General features: G+C 50.0%; 12 protein-coding genes across 12 annotated transcripts; 6 read left to right on the top strand and 6 right to left on the bottom strand.

Moving 5' to 3' along the window:
* Positions 1-114: 114 nt before the first annotated feature.
* On the top strand, positions 115-1,847 carry N7446_013647 (uncharacterized protein; the record flags this gene model as incomplete). The annotated part of the gene is made up of 3 exons (XM_058522387.1): positions 115-387; positions 440-736; positions 789-1,847. 3 exons carry the CDS (start codon positions 115-117, stop codon positions 1,845-1,847), a joined length of 1,629 nt encoding a protein of 542 aa, XP_058365864.1.
* Positions 1,848-2,105: 258 nt separating this feature from the next.
* On the bottom strand, positions 2,106-4,406 carry N7446_013646 (CeGAL family transcription factor; the record flags this gene model as incomplete). Its single annotated transcript, XM_058522386.1, has 5 exons — positions 2,106-2,369; positions 2,433-3,030; positions 3,080-4,087; positions 4,139-4,230; positions 4,296-4,406. The coding sequence occupies 5 exons, from the start codon at positions 4,404-4,406 to the stop codon at positions 2,106-2,108; spliced, it is 2,073 nt and encodes a 690-aa protein (XP_058365863.1).
* Positions 4,407-4,702: 296 nt separating this feature from the next.
* On the top strand, positions 4,703-6,579 carry N7446_013645 (amidase; the record flags this gene model as incomplete). The annotated part of the gene is made up of 5 exons (XM_058522385.1): positions 4,703-4,956; positions 5,008-5,029; positions 5,084-5,356; positions 5,420-5,614; positions 5,674-6,579. 5 exons carry the CDS (start codon positions 4,703-4,705, stop codon positions 6,577-6,579), a joined length of 1,650 nt encoding a protein of 549 aa, XP_058365862.1.
* A 174-nt stretch (positions 6,580-6,753) lies between these two features.
* Positions 6,754-8,027, bottom strand: N7446_013644 (replication factor C subunit 4; the record flags this gene model as incomplete). The annotated part of the gene is made up of 5 exons (XM_058522384.1): positions 6,754-6,979; positions 7,041-7,463; positions 7,516-7,615; positions 7,674-7,894; positions 7,945-8,027. The coding sequence occupies 5 exons, from the start codon at positions 8,025-8,027 to the stop codon at positions 6,754-6,756; spliced, it is 1,053 nt and encodes a 350-aa protein (XP_058365861.1).
* Positions 8,028-8,524: 497 nt separating this feature from the next.
* On the top strand, positions 8,525-9,136 carry N7446_013643 (uncharacterized protein; the record flags this gene model as incomplete). Its single annotated transcript, XM_058522383.1, has 3 exons — positions 8,525-8,864; positions 8,919-8,987; positions 9,036-9,136. The coding sequence occupies 3 exons, from the start codon at positions 8,525-8,527 to the stop codon at positions 9,134-9,136; spliced, it is 510 nt and encodes a 169-aa protein (XP_058365860.1).
* Positions 9,137-9,230: 94 nt separating this feature from the next.
* Positions 9,231-10,466, bottom strand: N7446_013642 (protein GET4; the record flags this gene model as incomplete). The annotated part of the gene is made up of 4 exons (XM_058522382.1): positions 9,231-9,811; positions 9,863-10,015; positions 10,115-10,371; positions 10,423-10,466. The coding sequence occupies 4 exons, from the start codon at positions 10,464-10,466 to the stop codon at positions 9,231-9,233; spliced, it is 1,035 nt and encodes a 344-aa protein (XP_058365859.1).
* A 382-nt stretch (positions 10,467-10,848) lies between these two features.
* N7446_013641 (DXO/RAI1 family decapping nuclease) lies at positions 10,849-12,400 on the top strand (the record flags this gene model as incomplete). Its single annotated transcript, XM_058522381.1, has 9 exons — positions 10,849-10,923; positions 10,977-11,219; positions 11,270-11,301; positions 11,365-11,392; positions 11,446-11,453; positions 11,504-11,607; positions 11,661-11,831; positions 11,888-12,187; positions 12,240-12,400. The coding sequence occupies 9 exons, from the start codon at positions 10,849-10,851 to the stop codon at positions 12,398-12,400; spliced, it is 1,122 nt and encodes a 373-aa protein (XP_058365858.1).
* A 220-nt stretch (positions 12,401-12,620) lies between these two features.
* On the bottom strand, positions 12,621-14,090 carry N7446_013640 (tRNA dimethylallyltransferase; the record flags this gene model as incomplete). Its single annotated transcript, XM_058522380.1, has 2 exons — positions 12,621-13,946; positions 14,001-14,090. 2 exons carry the CDS (start codon positions 14,088-14,090, stop codon positions 12,621-12,623), a joined length of 1,416 nt encoding a protein of 471 aa, XP_058365857.1.
* A 207-nt stretch (positions 14,091-14,297) lies between these two features.
* Positions 14,298-15,200, top strand: N7446_013639 (putative ABC transporter; the record flags this gene model as incomplete). Its single annotated transcript, XM_058522379.1, has 2 exons — positions 14,298-14,433; positions 14,485-15,200. The coding sequence occupies 2 exons, from the start codon at positions 14,298-14,300 to the stop codon at positions 15,198-15,200; spliced, it is 852 nt and encodes a 283-aa protein (XP_058365856.1).
* Positions 15,201-15,426: 226 nt separating this feature from the next.
* On the bottom strand, positions 15,427-17,907 carry N7446_013638 (Elongator subunit ELP2; the record flags this gene model as incomplete). The annotated part of the gene is made up of 2 exons (XM_058522378.1): positions 15,427-17,718; positions 17,779-17,907. The coding sequence occupies 2 exons, from the start codon at positions 17,905-17,907 to the stop codon at positions 15,427-15,429; spliced, it is 2,421 nt and encodes an 806-aa protein (XP_058365855.1).
* A 183-nt stretch (positions 17,908-18,090) lies between these two features.
* N7446_013637 (ubiquitin-related modifier 1) lies at positions 18,091-18,540 on the top strand (the record flags this gene model as incomplete). Its single annotated transcript, XM_058522377.1, has 3 exons — positions 18,091-18,152; positions 18,211-18,375; positions 18,423-18,540. 3 exons carry the CDS (start codon positions 18,091-18,093, stop codon positions 18,538-18,540), a joined length of 345 nt encoding a protein of 114 aa, XP_058365854.1.
* Positions 18,541-18,637: 97 nt separating this feature from the next.
* Positions 18,638-20,913, bottom strand: N7446_013636 (bifunctional fructose-2,6-bisphosphate 2-phosphatase/6-phosphofructo-2-kinase; the record flags this gene model as incomplete). Its single annotated transcript, XM_058522376.1, has 11 exons — positions 18,638-18,889; positions 18,943-19,119; positions 19,177-19,551; positions 19,607-19,726; positions 19,774-19,881; positions 19,944-20,024; positions 20,073-20,242; positions 20,292-20,389; positions 20,447-20,482; positions 20,539-20,727; positions 20,900-20,913. The coding sequence occupies 11 exons, from the start codon at positions 20,911-20,913 to the stop codon at positions 18,638-18,640; spliced, it is 1,620 nt and encodes a 539-aa protein (XP_058365853.1).
* Positions 20,914-21,207: the final 294 nt, after the last annotated feature.

Here is a 21,207-nt window from a genome sequence, read left to right as displayed (position 1 = left end):
AATTAAATCCGGGGCGCAAATCTTTGGGAATCTGGGGATCCCTTCCACTCCCTTGCTTCTTGCATACGTTCGGGCCTGGACATGGATTGACATTGTGTATATATTGCATTCCCCATGGCCCCAGTGCCTGGTTTTTGCTCCAGGGACTTTGGGTTGACCACGCTCTTTTGGCATTGGTTTTGCTCGATCCGCGTCGCCATGTCTTGCCGAAAGGAAGATGATGGCTCTGACGCAGACGTCCAGCATGTCGACTTGTTGCATGAGGGAAGATCTGGGAAAGCGATCAACGCCCAGTTGATCTTCGCCTGTACAGTTTTTGGTGCCGCCTCATTTTTGTTCGGGTTTGACGACAAAATCATTTCTCCGGTTGCCGCATTGGTTCCTTTTGTGAGTGTTCCCTCCATATTGTGACAAGGGATAAGAGCCTAATAACGATCAGGTCGAGAAATTCCAAGGACCCAACCCGGTCTCCGGGAAGTACGTCCTCACGGCGCGCAATCAAAACCTCGTCTTCTCCCTTCCGTTGGTGGGCTCCGTGATCGGAGGACTGCTTGCCTCGCCGTTGAACTTCCACTTTGGTCGCAAGTGGCCCTTGATTGCTGCATATATCATATCCGTGGGTGGTGGACTGCTTCAAGTCTTTGCACCGAATCTGGGGGCCTTTGTGGGAGGCCGTTCAATCAATGCAGTTGCATTGGGAATTGTCAATGCGACTGCTCCTCTGTATATCTCCGAGGTAGCATGCCCTCCCAGCTTGTGGAGTTGAATGATACTAATTGTGCAAACAGGTGGTTCCCGCCTCAATACGAGGAAGATGTGTTAGTTCAACCAACATCTTAAACTTGACAGCCGGCGTGGTAGGCACTGTGGTGGTCTTCGGATCTGATAAGATCGGTGGACTCTTAGCCTACCAAATCCCACTGGCTGTGCAGTGTGTCTTGCCAGTTATCCTGTTTGTCTTGACAATACCCCTTCCAGAAAGCCCACAATGGCTTGTCGGGAAGGGAGAAACGGAAAAAGCACGAGGCAATCTGCGGAAATTGCGCGGCTTCAGCGATGAAGAAGTAGACGACGAGCTTCGTCTGATGAAGCTCAGTGAAACGAATGAACGGGACCTACAATCTCACGCCAAGTTCTGGCACATCTTCCACCGACAACATCTCAAACGAACCCTAACCGCGGGGTCCTTCTTCTCTCTCAATCAAATCTCGGGCATTATCCTCTCAACAACGTACACGACATTGTTCCTCACAGAACTAGGAATCGGAAACGCCTTCACTCTAACGATTATTGCATCCTGCTGTACATTAGCCGGAACCATCGCCGCACCCTTCGTCATAGACCGAGCTGGTAGGCGCCCGACAGCATTCGTCGGAATGAGCATCTTGTTCGTAATCGACGTGGTGGCTGGTGGTCTAGCCTTCGACAGAGGCAACAAACAGGCCATTAAGGCGATTGCCGCACTGGCCTTCATATTCAATTTCTTCTGGGCTTGTTCGTTCTTCTCCTTGTCGAACCTCATGCCGTCGGAAATGGCAACCCCTAAACTCCGCCACCATACCATGTCCTATACAATCGCCTGTGCGCAGACAACAGCTGTCGTTACAACGCTTGTTGTCCCGCAGTTGACTTCTGTCGATGCGGCCAATCTTGGCGCGAAGACTTATCTGGTCTTTGCGGGTTGCATGGCTGGTATCATTGTCTTCTTTTATTTCCTGATGCCGGAGACTCGGGGTCGGACTTTTGCTGAGATTGATGAGATGTATGCGGCCAAGATTCCTATGCGGAAGTGGAGGTCGTATAAATCGTCATTTGAAGTGAGGCCTCGAACATTAAAGAATCTTTGAAATCTCGGGCTTGGGAGATAAATAGCCCGTAGTCTGTGTAACACCATGTGACGTATGTATACCAAGTTACTAGGACTTTAAGCCCTCACAGCTTGACCACAAGAAAGCACGAATTCTATTTAACTCGAACAAGGTAGTAAATAATACAAGATACAAGACCGCCCAATACTCCGTCACATCTTCTCCAGACATCGGCGTCTGTGTTAACTCCGTATATACAAGGATTCTGAACCAAACACCATCAAATACAACCCAGTATCACCGCTGAGGCCACTCCTGAGGTTTAGCTTCCATAATTTGCAGCGAACGCAGATGTGCTCTATATTTCTCCAAATAAGGATGATTTCCCCCACGGAAGCTGGTCATGAGTAGCAGGAAGTCCTCAGCTAGAGACTGTGGCGTCGAGGATGTAGCAGGGGCGATGTTTTCGGTGAAGTTGATTGGCATGTTGAGGGTGCAAGGCGGGCTGGTATTGCACAGGATATTTGTTGCGCAGATGGCGATATCGTACAGTTTTTCGGTCTATTGAAGTTGTTAGTACACGTTGAAAGCTACCTGAGTAGTAGAGAGGTATCAAAAACATACCAGACCTATACCATGAGCCTCCATGGAACTAAGCCGTAATGACTGACACAGCTGGAGAGTTGATTCGGCAACAGTTACGGCATACCCAAAGGTCATTTCGGGCCGTTCCGAGTGAACACTCAAAAGACCGTGTGTTGAAGAGAGTAGCCAAACACGGTTCTGGAGCCATTTCTGGGTAATGAAGACGTCGGCGGCTTGAGTCTCACGCAGTCCCATAGCGAGGAGAACATTGTTGGTTTCACCGCGGCCACCCTTGGCTCGTTCGAACCAGTCATAGCCTCTATATCGTTCGGCTTGGTTGATACGACTGAGATTTTGGTGAATTGATAGAGCTTTGGCCTCTGTAAGTCTCTGGCAGTACCCGTTGCTGATGTCGCATCGTCGGTTCCAGCAATCGATTACGTCTTCGTCTATTGCGTCGAAGAGTTCCATCATTCGTGCGAGACCCATCATTCCCTCGGCGTCTTTCTCATTGTGGACAATGATTCCGGAGACAACGCTATGCGTGGCACTGTGAATGAAGTCGTGGACTGAACGCATGGTAAAACCGGGTTTGCCCCAGAATGTTATTGGATGCCGCCGTTGCAAAGCATAGGCTCTGGATTGATGTTAGCGAGATAATGGAGATGTAACGACCTGCCAAGTACCTTTCTGTGATCGATAAAACGAGATAGGTTCGTAGCCTCTGCCCCTTCTCTTCGCCAGACAGTTCATGATATGAATCAGGATCATTCAACCCCAGCGAAGCCGCAAGATCGAGGGCTTCGCGTATCCGCAACCAAGCTGCATTATGCTGATTACTCCCAAACAAACACCCAAAAAGGAAGAAGCTCGTCAATACAGCCTCGATAGTTGGGTTTTCACCAAAATCAGAACAGCTCCGCATTTTGGTCGCCTCGTGCATCATAGCCCGAGCCTGAAGGGCCCGGGATGAAGTTGTCGGCCGCTCATTAATCTCAATTGGCTGCGTGAGTGAGAATGCACATAATGACAAGAGCATTGCCCCGAACTGGGGATTTTTGCGATGCTCCTGAGTAAGCATTGCGGTGTACAAGCTGGATCTGTTGAGAACGGGTAAGGTCGGGTGTAACCGATCAAAGTAGACGTCGATCCAAGGGATCATATTGGCTTCATTGATCGTCGATGGCCAGGAAGCATCGCCTTCCTGGTTATCTGAGTGCATAGACCCGACGGTCGGTGAAAATGGCATATTTTGAGCCTCCTGTGGAGGCAGGCCCATAGCCTGAGCATCCGGGACAGGCTGGATAATAGATGGGAGAGATGGCTTGAGATAGACATTGCTTCCTGGGAATTCGAACACTGGGACTTGGGAATCCAGGTTATCTGGAAGCCAATACTCGACGTCATTTCGTTCATTCCAGCTCATTGCGCTGTTACTGTGAGAATCCAAGGACGGAGTTTCCGCGCCCCAAGCTGTCCCCATTGAAGCTGGGGGTGCTGATGGTGCCAGGACAGCAGCGCCCTCTAATGGCATCGTGACTGGACCATGCGCCGACGGCCACGGTGCTCCGGGCAACGGACCCGGCTGCCCGGGCTCCACGGAAGGCGTTGTGCTCTGATACTGGAAAGCATTTTGCTTTGGGAGAGCTTCCTCTCGCAGAGGAGTTTGCTGCTGGCGGATTTGCGATACGCGACTTGAACGCGGGTTAGTCGTGTTAGAGGCGGGTGGCGATATCTGCACTTACTGCCCCGTTGGTCCGCGCTTCTTCTGAGGTTGAAAAAATGTACATTCAAAGCCCATGGACTGGCAGGCCTTGCAGGGCTGCGACAGGCTACACTGGAGGCAAGTCAATCCCGATCCGATCCATAAAGAATACAGAAAGGGGGTGTGGCTGCGCTTACCTTGATCTTGCGGAACTTGCATTGGTCGCAGGCCCGCTTTGCAATGGCCTTGTTCTTTCGGATGGCACCGGCGGGCCCGGAGGTACTTGCGGTACTTGAGCTTGATTCCATTAAGATGTCTCCATCGAGGAGTGGGAAGATCTCGGAGAAAGCCAAAAGGCTTTGGAGTTCACCAGAGGTTGAAGGTTTGACCCACTTGTCCCCGCTCCCAAATGGGTCAACGGTCTACATTTGTATATCTTCATGGGTCGATGACCCCAAATTGTTGGGGAATATATTCCGAGGTAAACAATTACTCCAACATGTTTGATAAGATACTTCGGACTACTTTCCGAAGGGGAAAATGTTATAAATATATATAGATAGAGAGATAGCCCGCCCGCTGCTAGAGTTGCACCAACAGCAACATGGGCAGCACACAGGCTTGGCAACAGATCGTCTCTCAGAAACGGACTATCAGGGATCAACTCCTGACCCCATATCTAGTGGATGATGTAGATCAACGTGTACCGCAAGTACAGAATGTCGCAGAGCGCAGTCAATTGGCGAAAGACCCTTTGGTTCAGGCCATCACAGATATTGACAATGTCGTTGTGCTGCTAGAACACCTCGAGAAAGGAGAGTTTCGAGCGGAACAGGTTATCAAATCCTATATCAAACGGTACGTCCTCCAAGCGTCCAAGCAGAGCACAGGCTGACCGTTTAACATCAGAGCCGTGGTGGCGCACCAATTGGTATGTCCCTCACATACCCATTCCGATATATATCAGTCATTGATAGATGAATAGACGAATAGTCTCACTGAGATCCTCTTCGAAGACGCTATAGAGCAAGCAAGAGCCCTAGACGCCGAGTTTAAAGATACCGGAAAGCTCAGAGGACCACTGCATGGAATCCCTATCACGCTGAAAGACCAATTCAACGTTAAAGGCGTCGACACGACTTTGGGATACGTGGGCAGATCCTTTGCTCCAGCCAAAGACGATGCCGTGCTTGTTCAAGTGCTCAAGAAGATGGGTGCCATTATCATCGCCAAGACGAATCTCCCGCAGAGTATCATGGTCTGTAACATGCCTCTGCCTCTGTATCTTCCACCGAATTGATGAAGCTGACATTGATGCAAGTGGGCCGAAACCGAGAACCCTCTCTGGGGACTCACGACCAATCCTCGTAATCCAGAGTTGTCACCCGGTGGCTCGACCGGGGGTGAAGGTGCCTTGCTTGCAATGCACGGCTCCATAATCGGGTATGGAACTGATATCGGCGGGAGTGTGAGGATCCCACAGAGTACAGTAGGCCTGTATGGATTCAAACCTAGTGTGAGTACCAATATGACAGATAAACCCACTTTATAAGTTGTAATCGCTCACTTATGCAGAGTGCGCGACTCCCATACCAGGGCGTCCCTGTCTCAACGGAAGGCCAGGAACATGTCCCATCTTCAATTGGCCCAATGGCTCGAGACCTCTCGTCCATCTGCTATATGAGTCGTTTGTTAGCGAACAGCCAGCCTTGGGATCTGGACCCGCGATGTGCTCCCCTCCCCTGGAACGAGGGTGCATTCCAGGAAATTCAAAGCCTCCCTCTGGTTATCGGTTTGATTCTTGATGATGGCGTTGTTAAAGTCCACCCTCCCATTGCACGCGCCTTGCAGGAACTATCGACGGTCCTCAAAGCAAATGGGCATGAGGTTATCGTCTGGGACACATCCGACCATGCCGCTTGTATTGCATTGATGGATCAGTACTATACAGCCGATGGCTGTGAGGATATCCGTCGAGATGTAGCTGCGGCAGGTGAACCGTTTATTCCACATGTTGAAGCTTTGATCAATCGTGGCGAGGCCATCTCGGTGTATGAATATTGGCAGTTGAATAAACGGAAAGCTGCGGCACAGAAGGGATATCTGGATAAATGGAACGCCGTGCGGTCCCCATCTGGGAAGCCTGTTGATGTTTTGTTGAGTCCTACTTTGCCACATACGACTGTGCCACATCGGAAGTTCCGTTGGGTAGGATATACTAAGATTTGGAATTTGCTTGATTATCCTGCATTGACGTTCCCTGTGGATAAGGTCAGGGCTGATCAGGATGCGATGCCCTCGGAGCGGTATGAGCCGAGGAACCAGCTCGATGAGTGGAATTGGAATCTATATGATGCGACGCAGGTGGACGGGTATCCTGTCAACCTGCAGATTATCGGGAAGAAACTTCATGAGGAGAAGGTGCTGGGGGTTGCTACGGTTATTGAGAAGCTCTGGAAGAGCCATGTCGAGGGCAAGTGAGATAGATGTATTGCGTGCAAGTCGCATACTGGAAGAAGAAATCGCCTTTGGTAGCAACTGATTTTTGATACATATGACAAGACATAACTCATTATGCAGTTGGTAGGACCTTTGCCACCAGAGTCACTTAAGGAAGCCAACAAACGCCGTGGGAATATGCAAGACACTGCCGTCTTAGGCATTGGGAGGCTCGAAAAGCTCGGGTTTCATGTTAATTCTGCAAAGCTTCGCCACGCAACCGCTAAGTTGGAGCAGTGACTGCACACCGTCCAAAATGCGCATATGTGTAAATCCTATTTCGCGGATAAACTCCAACTTGGAGTGTTCGGACAGTGTGGGAATGGTCTTGGTGACTCGGAACATGGTGCTGATAATATCGTGAGAGGAGTAACCGAGGGCCCTGTTGATATACCTTGTTAGAACAGCTCGACTCCTCTCGAATCATTTGGGTTCCAACATACCATAGCTCGTTCAACCCCTCTAGCGCGACATCCACCTTACCCTCCCAGCAAGCCTTGATCATAGCCTGGACCTTGACCGGGTGCGGGCTGTCGACGACACGGAACACATTGTCTCCACTGACAAAACCGAAACCGGACGAGGTACTCTGCAAATTGTTGATAGCCTGACGCATATCACCCTCGGCACTGAAAACAAGAGCAGCAATACCATCTTCGGAGTGCTGGACCTTCTCCGCCTCACAGATCTGCATCAATCGCTTTACGACCTGAGCATCTGTTAAGCGGGCATAACGGAGGATGGCGCAACGGGACTGAATGGGTTCAATGATTTTGTTCGACTGGTTACAAGCGAAAGCGAATCGAGTAGTGGACGAGTAGATTTCCATGGTACGTCGCAGGGCTTGTTGGGCACCGGCCGTCATACTGTGAGATGTCAGCGACAGCGAATCAGACATGCTTTGCCAGGAATACCTACCTATCGGCCTCATCGAGAATGACCAGCTTATGGCGACCTTGGGGTAGGGTAACCTTCTTCTGAGCAAAACCCTTGATCCGGTTCCGCACCACGTCGATACCTAATCACTAGATTAGCATCACATCCCAGTCAATCGAAGCCATTGAGTGATAACCAACCTCTTTCGTCACTTGCATTCAGCTCGAGAACTGCCTCCTTGTATGCATCTCCCAACATTTGCCGTGCCAGACATAGCACGGAAGTCGTCTTTCCAATACCCGGCATACCGGAGATAATAACGTGTGGCATATTCCCATCTTTGGCAATAATCTTTAACCGTTCAACGGTCTCGGTGTTACCGACAATGTCATCGAGGAAAATAGGGCGGTACTTCTCAACCCTGAAGACAAAGGTCAGCTGTGATCTGTGATCTGGAGGAATAATACTCACCAAGGGAGTTCGTAATCTGCAGGGGCACCGGCAGTGTTTGCCTTTGCAGCATTGCGCGAAGCGGCGGAGGAGGATTCGGCCATGGTGAATGATGAAGTCCAAGAGAGACGCGAGATCAACGCGTGAAGAGGTTCGCGATAAACGGCTTATCAGATGGTCTGTGCTCGACACTTAGAAACTCGAAAATGTGATTCATATTCGATTTGGTTGTATTTAGCTGTAGTTATTTGTAGCTATTCACTTAATAGTAGTTTATATGATAAAGTTGTCAGATACTGCTAATTACTTAGACGTCAATCCCTATGTGTCTGGTACTTCGACGTTGTACTATTCTCTACTCCATCCCGCGCACCATTCTTCCTGTCACTCCCCTAACAACATTTATTCTTACCTCAAAGTCTATGAAATAACTCAGTACACTCCATCATACAAGCCTTGACTCGCGCAACCTAAACCTATCCTCATCGACACGTCCAACCACCTTATTCTTTGTATCACTCGCTGCTATCTCGCACCTACAATCTCCACGGGAACAACACAAACAGAACCCTCGCGACCCCAGGGCAAACAAGCCAGCAACATGATGGGGCCAAACTCTGTCCGCCGCAACCTCTTCCATGGAAATCTCAGCCGCCGACCTGCTTCCGCAGGACCTCCCAATGGCGCGGTCGCTCCAAACCCAAGCAACCTTGCGAACCGCCCCTCGCACCGGCTAAAGCCTACATCCTCGGATTCGGGCCCCTCTGCGCGGCTGAAGACTGTGGAGAATAAGGAGATTGTGGTTAGGGATAAGAATGGGAGCTATAAGCTCGAGGTTCCGACGTTGCCGCCGCCTCTGATTGGGGAAGATGGGGAGGAGTTGGGCGAACTTGAGGCTGAGGCTTTTGATTCCTCGGAGCTTAGTGGACGGGAGAAAGAGAGTATGTGACAATGGACTGGTCTGTTTATGTTGAGTCTACTGACACTTGGTACAGAGTACGAGGCTGATCTGTTGGAAATGATGATTCGGCATCGCGATGGAGTGCCGAGTGATGAGCCTGACGGTGAGTGTTTTAGGTCTTGATTCCCAAGTATGTGCTAATTCGAAGCAGAGATCCTGAACATTATGAATGAGAGCCTACGCAAAAAGGCAGCTTCATTGGATGACGATAATTGGATGTTCGAGCCTGAGAAGGATTCGTTTCTGAACTAGATCGAACCAGCATATGGCATGTATCTTGGTTTCATTACACTATCGTTTGGGTATGATCACTGCAAATGCCTGTCTCAAGAGCACTTTAGGTGCCTTAATCAAGCTCCATGCTCGAAGGCGGTGCCTCGACCTTCTTCGCAGCTCGGGCTTGTGGTCTCCCACCGGCATTACCCTGGCCTCCTCCAAATAACATACTGCCCATCATATCCATCAAGGGGTTTCCTTGCCGGGGAACCTTAATGGCGAAGTACTGCTCGCCAATCTGAGTCAGAGCATCATCCCAGATACCAATGTCTTTAATCTGTGCCGCATAGTGGGCAGTGAGCTGCTTGAACAGATCAGCACTTCCGCGTTGGATGGTCAACAACAGCAAGCTGATGAAGTTCAGCAACGGAAGGGCAGGGTAGACCCGGGCATCGGAACTGGCGCTGCTGATTTCCTGCACACCGAGGGCAGGGTTGGTTGTGGAAAGTCGCGAGGTGAAGATGAGCAGGGCTTTGTTGGCGCTGCGGATGTTTCCGGTGAGGAGATATGGAAAGACTGCGCGCGACGCATAGATGGCGGCGGTGTGTGGTTCATCGTTGGTGTACCACTCGTACTCGAGCTTTGCGAGGGTCTCTGCGGATTCGGAGGTTCCCAGAACGAGATGTTTCTCGGCATCGTAGGGCTCATTGTCTGAGACTAGATTAGAATCCACTCAATGCTTCCTTTTGCATAATCACCAACCTTCAGCGTATACTGAACCAACAGCGTGGTGCAGCTCTGGGTCTCCCCGTTCCAATGGTCCAAACTTTCCACTCCATCCAATCATTTCTTGAATAAACCTCTTTCGTGTAGGCTCCTCTGAAGGGAATTCGCGCAGCAACTCAATCAGGCGCTCTGTAGAGTGGCAAGTTACAAGTTAGCAATGTTGCCTCTGTATGCAACACCTGAGCTGGTCAAATTGGCCAACCCAGCGGGCACTCTTGATCGACTCACTCTTGCGAGAACGACCCTCCGTATCGTTACTACCACCTGCGATCTCCCACTCCGCCTTGTTGTAAACTTCCAGCACCAACATAATTGCCAAGTCACCGCCACTTGCCGAAGCACCCTGTTGGGCACCGGCCTTCAATAGCTCCTTCGCACCGCCGGCCAAGATTTCTGCAGCGGCATCATAGTTGGACTGCTTGATGTACCGGACGGCAATAACACGTAGTTGCTGGTGAGCTTCGTAGTAGGCACCGGAGGCGATCCTAAGGAATGCTGTCAGAGACACTCTGAGGCGAATGACCTGGGATTCTCACTTTTCTCGCTGTCGGGCGATCGTCTTATCGATGCGGGATGACATTGTCAGGTCAGAAGTACAGTCGCTGAGAATCGAAAGAAATCAAGACGTATTGGACGACGCTATGAAGCAGATGGCGCAGTGCAAGAACGTTCGCGGGGAGTTGGCTGAGATTTGGTGGGGACGCGGCCCAGAGAACATCTCCTCCGTCATCTCCTCATCTATGATATCTTGCATGTACTCGCTTCTTGTATTTCCTATTGATGCTATTGTCTCTAGTTGGGTCAGGCTCTATTTGTTAACCTGCACCGTTTCCGGCCAGGGATACCACCGCGGGTACGCGCATCCCGCACGACTATACGCCTAGCTTGGCTGTGTTTTATAGAGGAGCCCATCTCTCTTTCTCCTTGACCATGCCTTTGACACAATAGTGTGTAAAATAATCATGAACAGGTCCAGCTTTGACATCCAACCCCTGCACCGCTTCGGCGGTGCCAATACCTCCATCCGACGACCAAAGGTGAGTCAAGCGCAATGCTAAAATACTGAGGCAAATGGCTTACATCTTTCTAGGAAATCGCCTGCTTCTCATATGATGATGAGCGCCGTTTCTCACTGGGTGATTCATCCATGGCCTATTACTACACGCCTACTCTGCCCGCAGACTTGAATCGGGGCTATGACACGTTCCAAAAGCTCAATGATGCTCTGGATGAGCATCTAGATGCTTTGCTTGATACCATTGCTGCTCATGAGAAAGCCACAGAGAAGAAGTGTGATGTTGATATCGTCACTTGGCGAGGGATGATGACCAAGGTGTGTTGAATCGACGCCCGGATTGACCAGATGCTCATCAATATGTACAGATTCTGACGGCCCCATTTAATAACAATGATGGGTGTGTTTACCTCTTTGGCCTTTGACACCAGTGCTTTCATTCTAACAGTGATGCTTTCTGTAGCTTCGAGATGAACGCAACTTGTTTCCAGGTAAGCAATCAATCTCGAAGTGACTAGTATCGATGATCTAACACGGGATCCAGGGTACCATGTGCGTATTCAATCAACCAAAACCACAGTATGAATACTGACTCATGATAGTTTCATCGAAGAGAACAACGAGTACAAAAACCTACAAAAAGAGCTCCAGCGTAAGCGAGGATCACCGCCCGGGATGGCACCACAAGAGCTCATGATGTACTGGGGTATGTTAGAAATGCTTTCCTTAAGCTTTTCTTTGCTAAAGTAACAATATCAGGCTACAAATTCGAGTACTTGGCAGTACTCCGCAAACCATGGGATGAATCAACACGTGAAGAAATTGAGAATCGCCAGAATGTTATCGTCAACAACGCCGCACAGTATTGTTCCGTCGTCCGCACCGGAATTGGGAATACGCGCATGGTTCTCGGCGGCGAGGTAGATGCCAGTATGTCTATTCTATCCCTTATAACACACAGCATCGTTAGTACTGACATCGTTAAGTCTGGGATTGCAAACCATCACAAGAAGGAGCACCCATAAACTGGGTCGAACTAAAGACATCGGCTCAAATCCGCAATGACCGCGACATGCTCAAGTATGAGCGTAAACTGCTCAAGTTCTGGGCTCAATCTTTCTTGCTGGGTGTGCCCAAAATCATCGTGGGATTCCGTGATCAAAATGGTATCTGCCATAGTCTTGAAGAACTGGATACGGCCAGCATTCCAGGAAAAGTGCTGAGTGTCGGCAAGCGCTCCTGGGATGGGAACATCTGTATCAACTTCGCCGGTGCATTCTTGGACTGTGAGTATTTCCTCTTCGGTGGGAATCATAGCATTACTGACATGTTTCTCAGGGCTCAAACAGACCATCAACCGTGAGGGGACGTGGAGGATTCGAAAACAGGAGAAATCCTCGGTCATTGAAGTTTTCCAGGTTGAGGAGCAGGGACACGGTGATATCCTTTCGCCTGCGTTCAAAGCCTGGCGAACGGCCACAGGGTCTATGGAGTCATAATTGGGCTTTCATGTATTATTAGTACTTTTACTCGCGGGAACTAATTTTCAACTTGAATTAGACAAAGACAGTGAGGCATTTCGTCTGCCTAATCTGCTTTGAAAGCTGTATTATAAATGTTTCGCCAATTTCACCTGCAGGAGAATCGGTTATTCCTTGAATTGGGTATTTCTATCAACAGTCGCTAATCTATCCACGGTCCGCCCATGCAATGCAATAATCATGAGTCAGGTTTGAAAATCTGACTCTGCTTCTCTTCCATTTCTTTCTGTCGGAAATAAACATCGCGCTGTGCTTTCTTCTTTGCAGCCCTGAGCACCCTTCTGTGGGGATGTCCATTGATATGGATGTTCCACTGGTCCTCGCCAGACATTGTCTTTTTGCAGTGGTCGCAGGTGTAGCACTTCAGAATCTCTGTCTGGGCCTTTACTCGGCCCTGTGCTTCCTTCGCACTGAACTCAGCCGTCGCCAGCTCAGAAAGAGATTTGGGATCTGGCGTGGGCTCGTTTTGGAGCAGCTTTTGAACAAGCTGCTCCGATGGTTCGGTGATGCAGTTCTTCCACTCACTCACATTGGAGCTGTCCAAAAGGTACAGACAACGTGTCTTTCCAGATTCTGAAAGTGCGCGCCACAGTTTATTGCGAATCCATTTGACTTGAGAAGTTCCGTATTGTCGGGTGGCAGTTCGAATCGATTCAAGAGATGTCCGTCTGAGATTTTCAAGCTCTTTCTCGCTAAGATCTCCATTCCGAACAGCCTCAAAGTAGGGCGCCAGTTCTTTGAATCCAATAGAAACCCAAACTCCCCGCGTTTGGTCGACTTCGACACCCTGGGATTGTTTCTCATGTATATAGTCCGACATTTTCTGCGCCTCGGACATCAGGCCCTGCTCGATCATATCATCGACGCGCGCGTCCAGGCGCGCATTGAGGATCTTTTTTTCGGCATGGACCCAAAAGACCAACGTATTAAATCGAAGTAGACCCTCCTCCTTCTGCACGGCTTCTTCCTTCTGCGACATCTGCTTTTTATAGATTTCTGAGGCTGGCCGCCCTGTCTTTAGGTAGATCTCCAATGACCGCCGGATTTTCCGCCCATCTCTAGGGTGCCATCGGGCAGCCATGACCGGGTCTACCTCGCGCAACTTTTCCAGCATGATTTCAGGCTCCGCGTCCAGAATCGGCCATTTCTGCGAGGTCGACTCGAGCTCTTTTCCTGGTTCCGGTTCGCCTTCTTCGTCCGCTCCCTCGCCTACGAGCTGGTCTTTAAACAGCACCGCTTGGGTGTAATAGTGTGTGCCGCCAACAAGAATTGGTAGCTTGCCACGCGACCGGATATCTTCGATAAGTCGTAGTGCTTCTCGTTTGAAGTTTCCTATGCGCCATGCCTCGGCGTCGAGATCAATGCAGCTGAGTAGGTGGTGGGGGATGCCGTTTCGTTCATCGACCGGGATTTGGTTCGTAATAATTGGTAGACCGCGATACATCTGCATCGCATCACCATTGATGATTTCGCCATTGAATCGAGAGGCCAAGTCCACCGCAAGCTATCTATACTTATCAGTCACAGCGTGTGGAAGTGGGGGTGTTCGGTTTCCTACCTTGGACTTGCCTGTCCCTGTAGCACCGACGACAGCTATGAGAGGATCCATTGCTCGACGATGCGCAATAGACCGAAGGGCAGAGAGCATACCGATGCGCGAACATGAGGAAGTTGGGAGAAAAAAGACGTTATCGTTATCGGGCGGGTTAACTTACCTCATCCGTGCCTCACACAACAAGGCTCTACTAGTATGAATGTAGTCTAGATACTCTTCCCTCTGACTCGGACTCCTTTCTCTACTTCTCCTCTCCCCATTTACTATTCGCCGTGTGACTCACCTGTTCTTCCCATCAACATGGCGGACGTCAATTCCACCCCACTTCCGGGCATTGAGGTCCAAAACCTCTCATACAAATTCCAAGACGGCTCCGATGGCCTGGAAAATGTACAAATGAGTCTTCCCCCTGGAAGCCGCACCTTACTTATTGGCGGTAAATGAATCCCATGCACTCTCAACCAGCAAAGACTAACCAAGCACACAGCAAACGGAGCGGGGAAAACCACACTCCTCCGCCTGTTGTCAGGGAAGCGTCTTGCTCCCAATGACACCATCGCCGTAGGTGGCAAGGACCCCTTCAAGGACACCTTGGAAGGCGTCACCTACCTCGGCGTCGAGTGGGTACTGAACAGCATTGTCCGCACTGACATCGACGTGCCAACACTCCTAGCCTCTGTAGGCGGAAACGCCTTCCCAGAGCGACGGGACGAGCTAATCGATATCCTCGACATTGATCTGCGCTGGCGCATGCATGCCGTCTCAGATGGTGAACGCCGCCGCGTTCAGCTTGCCATGGGCTTGTTGCGGCCCTGGCAGGTTCTGCTTCTTGATGAGATTACTGTCGACTTGGATCTTTTGTCTCGGAGTAACTTCCTTGCTTTCCTGAAGCGTGAGACGGAGACTCGTCCTTGCACTATTGTTTATGCTACGCATATTTTGGATAACCTTGCACAGTGGCCTACTCATCTGGCGCATATGCATTTGGGTAAGGTTAAGGCATTTGGTACTGTTGAGTCATTCCATGAACAGGTACCTGAGTGGACCTCGGAGAATAGCCGGCTTGGAGAGTTGGTTCTTAAGTGGCTCAAGGAAGATATGCAGGCTAGAGGGCCTCGCAATGGGCGCGGTAATCAGGCCAAGTCCTACCAGTCTCTTGAGGGGATTGGAGGTTATGGCTTGGAGAAAGCGGCTCCGATGTAGTCGGTTATTTACTTTTTTGCTTTTTTGATATTTTTATCGGTTCAACTATGCAGGGAGTCCTTGGACTATAAGCCGTTCAACATTTATAGGGTTCAACCACAAGGCATGGTCGGGGTTCATGTTTTGGCATCTGGATATACAGGCGGATCTATTCAACACTTGGGAGTTTTCAACCATCATGACTCATAAAGGGGGGCTAAGAAGATTTTGTTTTTGTATGTACAAATCATGAGAGCATGTTCGAGATAGTATATATGCGCGTGGACGTGTCTTCACTTGCGACTGCCAGTTCGAATCGATCCCTGCTGTCCACATCGGCGGTCGGCACTGGCCGCCACGATAGTTGAGTAATCGCCCTTGAGGGAGAGACTTCTTTCTCGATTGTTACAATTTGCTGTGCTTCAAGGGTGTCTGCGACGATTCGGTGGATGGAGATGACGCCGGTATCCTCGCCCACAGCAAGAATGAACGATCCTTTGTATGTGACGGGCAAGAAAGCAATAGCTGAGACTGCTGAAGTCAAGGCCACGGTCGTCTTGCAAACAAAGGTCTCTTCGGAATATTGCCAGATTCTCACGGATTTGTCACGACCGGATGTAGCGAAAACATGGTCTTTGGTGACCGGGCCCCAGGCTGCACCCAGGATCATTCGAGAGTGACCCTTGGGGTTTGCGGTCAGTTTGGTATATGTGGTTGGCTCTGCATCACTCCGCTGGAAAATAGCCCATTGTCGGTCTCGGCCAACACTGAGAAGGTAGCGATCATCGTCGGAGAATGAGAGGTCTGTGATGGTTAAGGAGTGTGCGGTGAGAGAAGGCTTGATTTCATGCCAGTCTGATGTATCGTACAGACGAATGACTGCGTGGTCTAAAGAACTGGCCTTGCAAGCAGTGGCAATGAGCTTACGGTCGTGGCTGACAGCCACTGCCGAAATCTCATAGCCGTGACCATAGAGCTTCTCGTGTTCTGGCCACAGTGTATAACGAGACAACTGGTCTTCCAATGGCGGGTGGTTGACAGCCAAGGAGGCAGAAGCGGACGGCACTTCTGGTTTCGCTTCCTGTTCATCTTCCTCTTCCACTGGGGCCTCATCGCCGAGTGCCTTATTTGAAAGACCCAATACTGGAATTTCAGCTGTGTCTGGTAGACTCTCGTCATTCGACTGCTTAAATCCAGTGAGTCTTTCCAATAAGTCAGCAATCGGCTTAGGTTCATTAAACACGCGCAGAAGCTTTTCTTCCGCGCCGGAAACAAACTGTGAAGGGCCCAGTGTGTCGATACAGTTCAGGTCATAACCGTGAATCTGGGGACGAGAGAACTCATGCCATGAACCGATGTTTTCCCGCAGCCATTTAGCGTGCAGGCGGGTGGTCTGGTCAGCACTGGTGGAGAGTAGATATCCACCAGTGGGATCCCATTGAACGCCGTTGGCTGAGCGCACATGGCCTGAAATGCCGAACTTCTGCGCCCAGACGTCCGAGTCTGACTCCTGTCGCCAGACTCTCCAGCTGCCTGTCCGACTGAGACTCACTACCTGCTTTCCATCTGGTGACCAAAGACCAATCCAGAAGCCACCAGCACTACCAGTTGCGGTAGTAGATCCCTTTTGGACACTGATCTCTCCCATTCTCTCTGCGGACATCCAGACACCCGACGCTTGATCTTGTTCCCAGATCGTGACGGTGTTATCAGCGGACGTGGAGAGAAGTTGTTGCCGTGCAGGATCAGGGTTCCATGAAGTAGTGTAAATCCAATCTTCGTTTCCGAAGAGGAGAGCTTCAAAGGTCATGGAGTACTTCGAGCCCTGTGCTTCGAATCCATGGGCCTTGTTCGATAGCGTGGGCTCCATGCCTCCTAGCAGAGGATCGGCTTCATCAATTGGAGCAGGGTCATTCGCCTCACCCCGGTGCAGCCGCCAAAGACGGATATATCTGTCCTGGCTAGCAGATGCCAACAGGATATCGCCCTCCTTGCTCTGCTTGTCTTGGGTGAACGAAAGAGCCCGGACCCAGGCTTCGTGTCCCGCAAGGGTAGCACGGCGCTTAAACTCAGGCTTGTCAACGGAGGTTTCCGAAACATAAATCTGCACCTTGGTCGTCGTACCAGCAACAGCCAATACCAAAGGCGTGTCCGAGTGGCCTTCGAGTCCCTGCAACGACAGAGCAAGCGGAAAGTACCGTGGTGTCATAGTAATTGTTTCGATCAGGTCACACTTCAGTTCATCCTGCGCGTTGATTCTCCAGATGCGAACCGTTCCATCGGCCGCACCAGATGCAATAATGTCCGTTCCCTCTGTAACGGCAATCGCATTCACCGAGCCCGTATGGCCCTCGAGGGTAGCTGCGAGGATATAATTGCGCGTCTCAGCATACTCCATTCGCCATACCCGTATCGTGCGGTCGACGGAGCCGGTTATGAGAAATCTCGTTCCAGAGGAGGGGCATGTGTAAAATCGAACGACGCTAACTTTGTCGGTGTGTCCGACTAGTAGAGCATACACACCACGGTCATGCTTGTCCTTTGATAAATGTCAGCTCCTTCTTGTCTCTCGATGCTCAACGATTCTCAATGGACCTACTAGAGGATCCCACAAAGCGACATTGTTGTCCGCACCAAAGGCCAACACGCCTGTCTCCACATCCCACTGCGCAGCACCAGGGTGCCTATTTCCTCCAACGCTAATATAATCGGTGGCGACAGCGACCATGGCGAATTAGAGGACCTAAAATCCTTTATGATCGTCGATAGAAGAAGTTGGAGACAATCCGTAAGTTCTTTGCGCTGGAGCTTATCGATAAGGATTTAACTGTCTCCGCCTAACCCCTCCATCACCTTCTCTCTCTTCCCATATTTGTTGCTATAACTTCTCTTTCTCTCCTTTACTTTTGCCATGGCCGATTCTTCAGCTACGATACAGGGTGCCTTCCCAATTCCCATCACCGTCGAGTTTACGTGCGTCAAGCTCTCCTCCATTGATTGAATACATTGACTTTGCTGACCGGTTATATAGTGGCGGCTTAGAACTGCTCTTTGGGAATGAGCGCAAGCATAAGGTCATTCTGCCTCCTCAATTAGAGGATGGCAGTCGGCCAAACATCTCATACTTGCTTAGATACTTGGTCGACAACCTCATGAAGGATCAGAGGAGGGACATGTTTATCATGGAGGACAATGTGTATGTGCTAGGATACCTTATTTAAACATAGCTAACGCCCTTCACAGACGACCTGGCATTCTCGTTCTCATCAACGATGCCGACTGGGAACTCGAAGGCGAGGAGACATATGAACTGCAACAGGGAGACAACATTGTCTTTGTCTCGACTTTACATGGTGGTTAAAGATGGGATTGTTTTGCAATAAGGTTGTTAGAAAGAGCATGGCTAGAACTCTAAAAATACGGGTGCTCTATTACCACGCGGGACTATAGGGCATCACCTAGACCACGTCTTCGACGTGCTGTTGTGAGATCCTCTCGGGTTCACGGGGTGTTCGGATGCCACTCGGCGTTCGGAAACCGCTCTGTGGGGTCCCCTGGCCTTCTGGGCTACCCAATCCCTGCATTGGCGATACAACACCGCTCGGGGGCACGGGAATCTTCAGGTCCTCGGGAGACGCAGGAATGATCTCTTCGGGGAGGTCAGGGATATGGATCCGCTGGGCCTCATTCTGATAGCTTTCAGGGATGATCTAGATAGTTGTTGTTAGCTCGGAGAATATGACAGGTTCGAATGTCAATTTACCTCAATGATCTCATCGCGAGGGAACTCGAGGAATGGAATGTCCGCAGCATTGCAGGCCATGAGATAACCATACAAAACCCTCAGAACGCTTTCGTGTGCGATGATGAGCAGATCAGTTTGTTCTCTCTCCAGTTCAAGGATAATTGGCTCAAGACGGACAGCCAGGTCATGGTACGACTGGTGAGAATCGTCAGCAATGCACCTATTCCCTTCCAAGTCTAGGATAATGCTTACCTCCGCACGGGGGTATCTGTGGTGGTAAGGATCAAGCTCATGTTTGGCTACCTCATCTCCAAACTCAGCTCGAATGCGCCTCTCGGACATCTGCTCGCAGACACCAGGATGCAACTGGCTCAATTGAGACCTTTGTCGAACCTTGTAACCGTTATCGTGGAGGTATTTTGCGGTTTCCACTGTCCTGCGTCGTGTAGACGTCCAAACCTTCAAAGGTCTTGACTCATAGCCGGTTTCTCCTCGCTCAATCATTGCTCGCTTCTCTTCTTCTCGGTGAGCCAGCAGACGTGCCGTCATTTTCTTAGCGTAGTCTTCACCTTGCTCTGACAGCGAAGCATCAGCTTTGTAGGAGTCTGCGTCTAGCGAAACACCAGCCTAGATAGTATGTGAGCATTTTGTGTGAAAGGCGCATCCGCAGGGTATGACCTACTCGAGCAAAGTAAGTCCGGCGCGATTTGATGTGGAGATTCAGAAGATAAAAGACTATACGGTTAGAGAGGTAGCCAAAGCTTCGGTTGTTGACAATAAGTCTCTCGCCAGCATTAATCATCTGGTCATGGTTAGTACGGGCACTATGAGAAAGCAAATCGCACAAACCTTGATGTAATTCAAGTCCTTTTCCTCCATTGTCTGGAATTGGGGAATGCGAGAAGAGATGCGGTTCAAATAGTGCTTCACGGCATCTTCAGAGCTCCATGAGACGTACTGGCCGAGAAGGTTAGTTAGGATTTGCTTTGGAAAGACAGCATCAATAGTAAGACACTCACATCAGGGGAGGAAATCTTGACCCTGCGAACATTCTCTTCAATGATGCGCTCATCGTCACACCAGGACTCAATGAACAGGGTCTAGTACGAATTAGCCACTGTCACGGGAATACGGCCTGTCAGATTTACCTCAATATCATGCTTTGCGAACTCCTTGGCTAACGAGCGGCGTCCGGAAGCAAGTGGGTTGACGGCATCATAGATAGCAATTTGTCCATTTTCATGGTTCAAAAAGTGGTAGATGTCTTCTCGACATTTCCTCACGATCTTTTGGCGCAGAAGAACCGACTTGGCCGTTGCTTCAGAAGATGTCAGTGCCGTCACTGTAAGCAGGAATACCATACACACCATTGACATAGAAATAATCATCTGGCATATCTTCGCCAAATGGAATCGTGGCACGACGATAGTCACCCAAATGGAAGATTCGGGTCTTGACACCAAGCCTATCATTTACATCAGCATGTTTTGGTAATATCCAAATGGGCAGGATTAAAACGTACCATCGCAGATACCGAGCCAAAGCTACGGAGATATGTCTACGAGGTATTAGTTCCTTGAACAAGGCCAATCGCAATTGGGACCATCGTCATACGTTTTACCTCTTGCGGGTAAGCCGACAGTAATGATCACAATGCGACCCGAGTGGAAAAGTCGACCAGATTCTGTGCTGTACAGCTGGGCCGGCGCAAGATCTGCCTTTTCTGGCAGGTCATGGATAGCATCGACAAAAATGGAGGACTTGCGTCGAAACTGTGGGGAGTTGGCCACGATCTCAGCAGTGCTGTACGATGTCAGTCCCGGTCCAATAAACAAGCTGGGAAGCTTCGCTCAAGATTCAACTTCTCCAACAATGGCAAATGGTGAGTGCAACGTTCATGTCCGTAGCCTTGAGGGTAGGCAAGAGCATATGCATCAAACAAGTTCCATGCAGACATGGTGGGGGGCAAACTTACAGTAACGTGTCCATGGTGGGATGAGGTGAAGGAAGATCACAAAGTTAAGTACTCAATGTCCTAGGACGGTAAGTGACTCAAGAGATATGAGAGATCGAGCCCCTCAAGAAGAAAGAGAAAGCAAGGATCAAGAGACGACAAGAGGCGGTATAGGCAATCGATCGAGTATGAGGTGGAGCCCGGTGAACTGGGACAATATGCTTGTTGGCTTTGTCTTTGAGGTTGCAATATGCAAACTGCCAACCCAACAATCCGACTCAAATTCCTTTCTCCAGAAAATAAGATCAATCATACAGAACTTGATCTCA

This window comes from Penicillium canescens, assembly GCF_028828765.1.
Source record: "Penicillium canescens strain IBT 15451 chromosome Unknown utg000011l_segment0_segment0, whole genome shotgun sequence".
In the NCBI taxonomy this organism is placed as follows: domain Eukaryota; kingdom Fungi; phylum Ascomycota; class Eurotiomycetes; order Eurotiales; family Aspergillaceae; genus Penicillium; species Penicillium canescens.
Note: the sequence above shows the minus strand (reverse complement) of the source record. Positions and strands in the feature narration are given on the sequence as shown.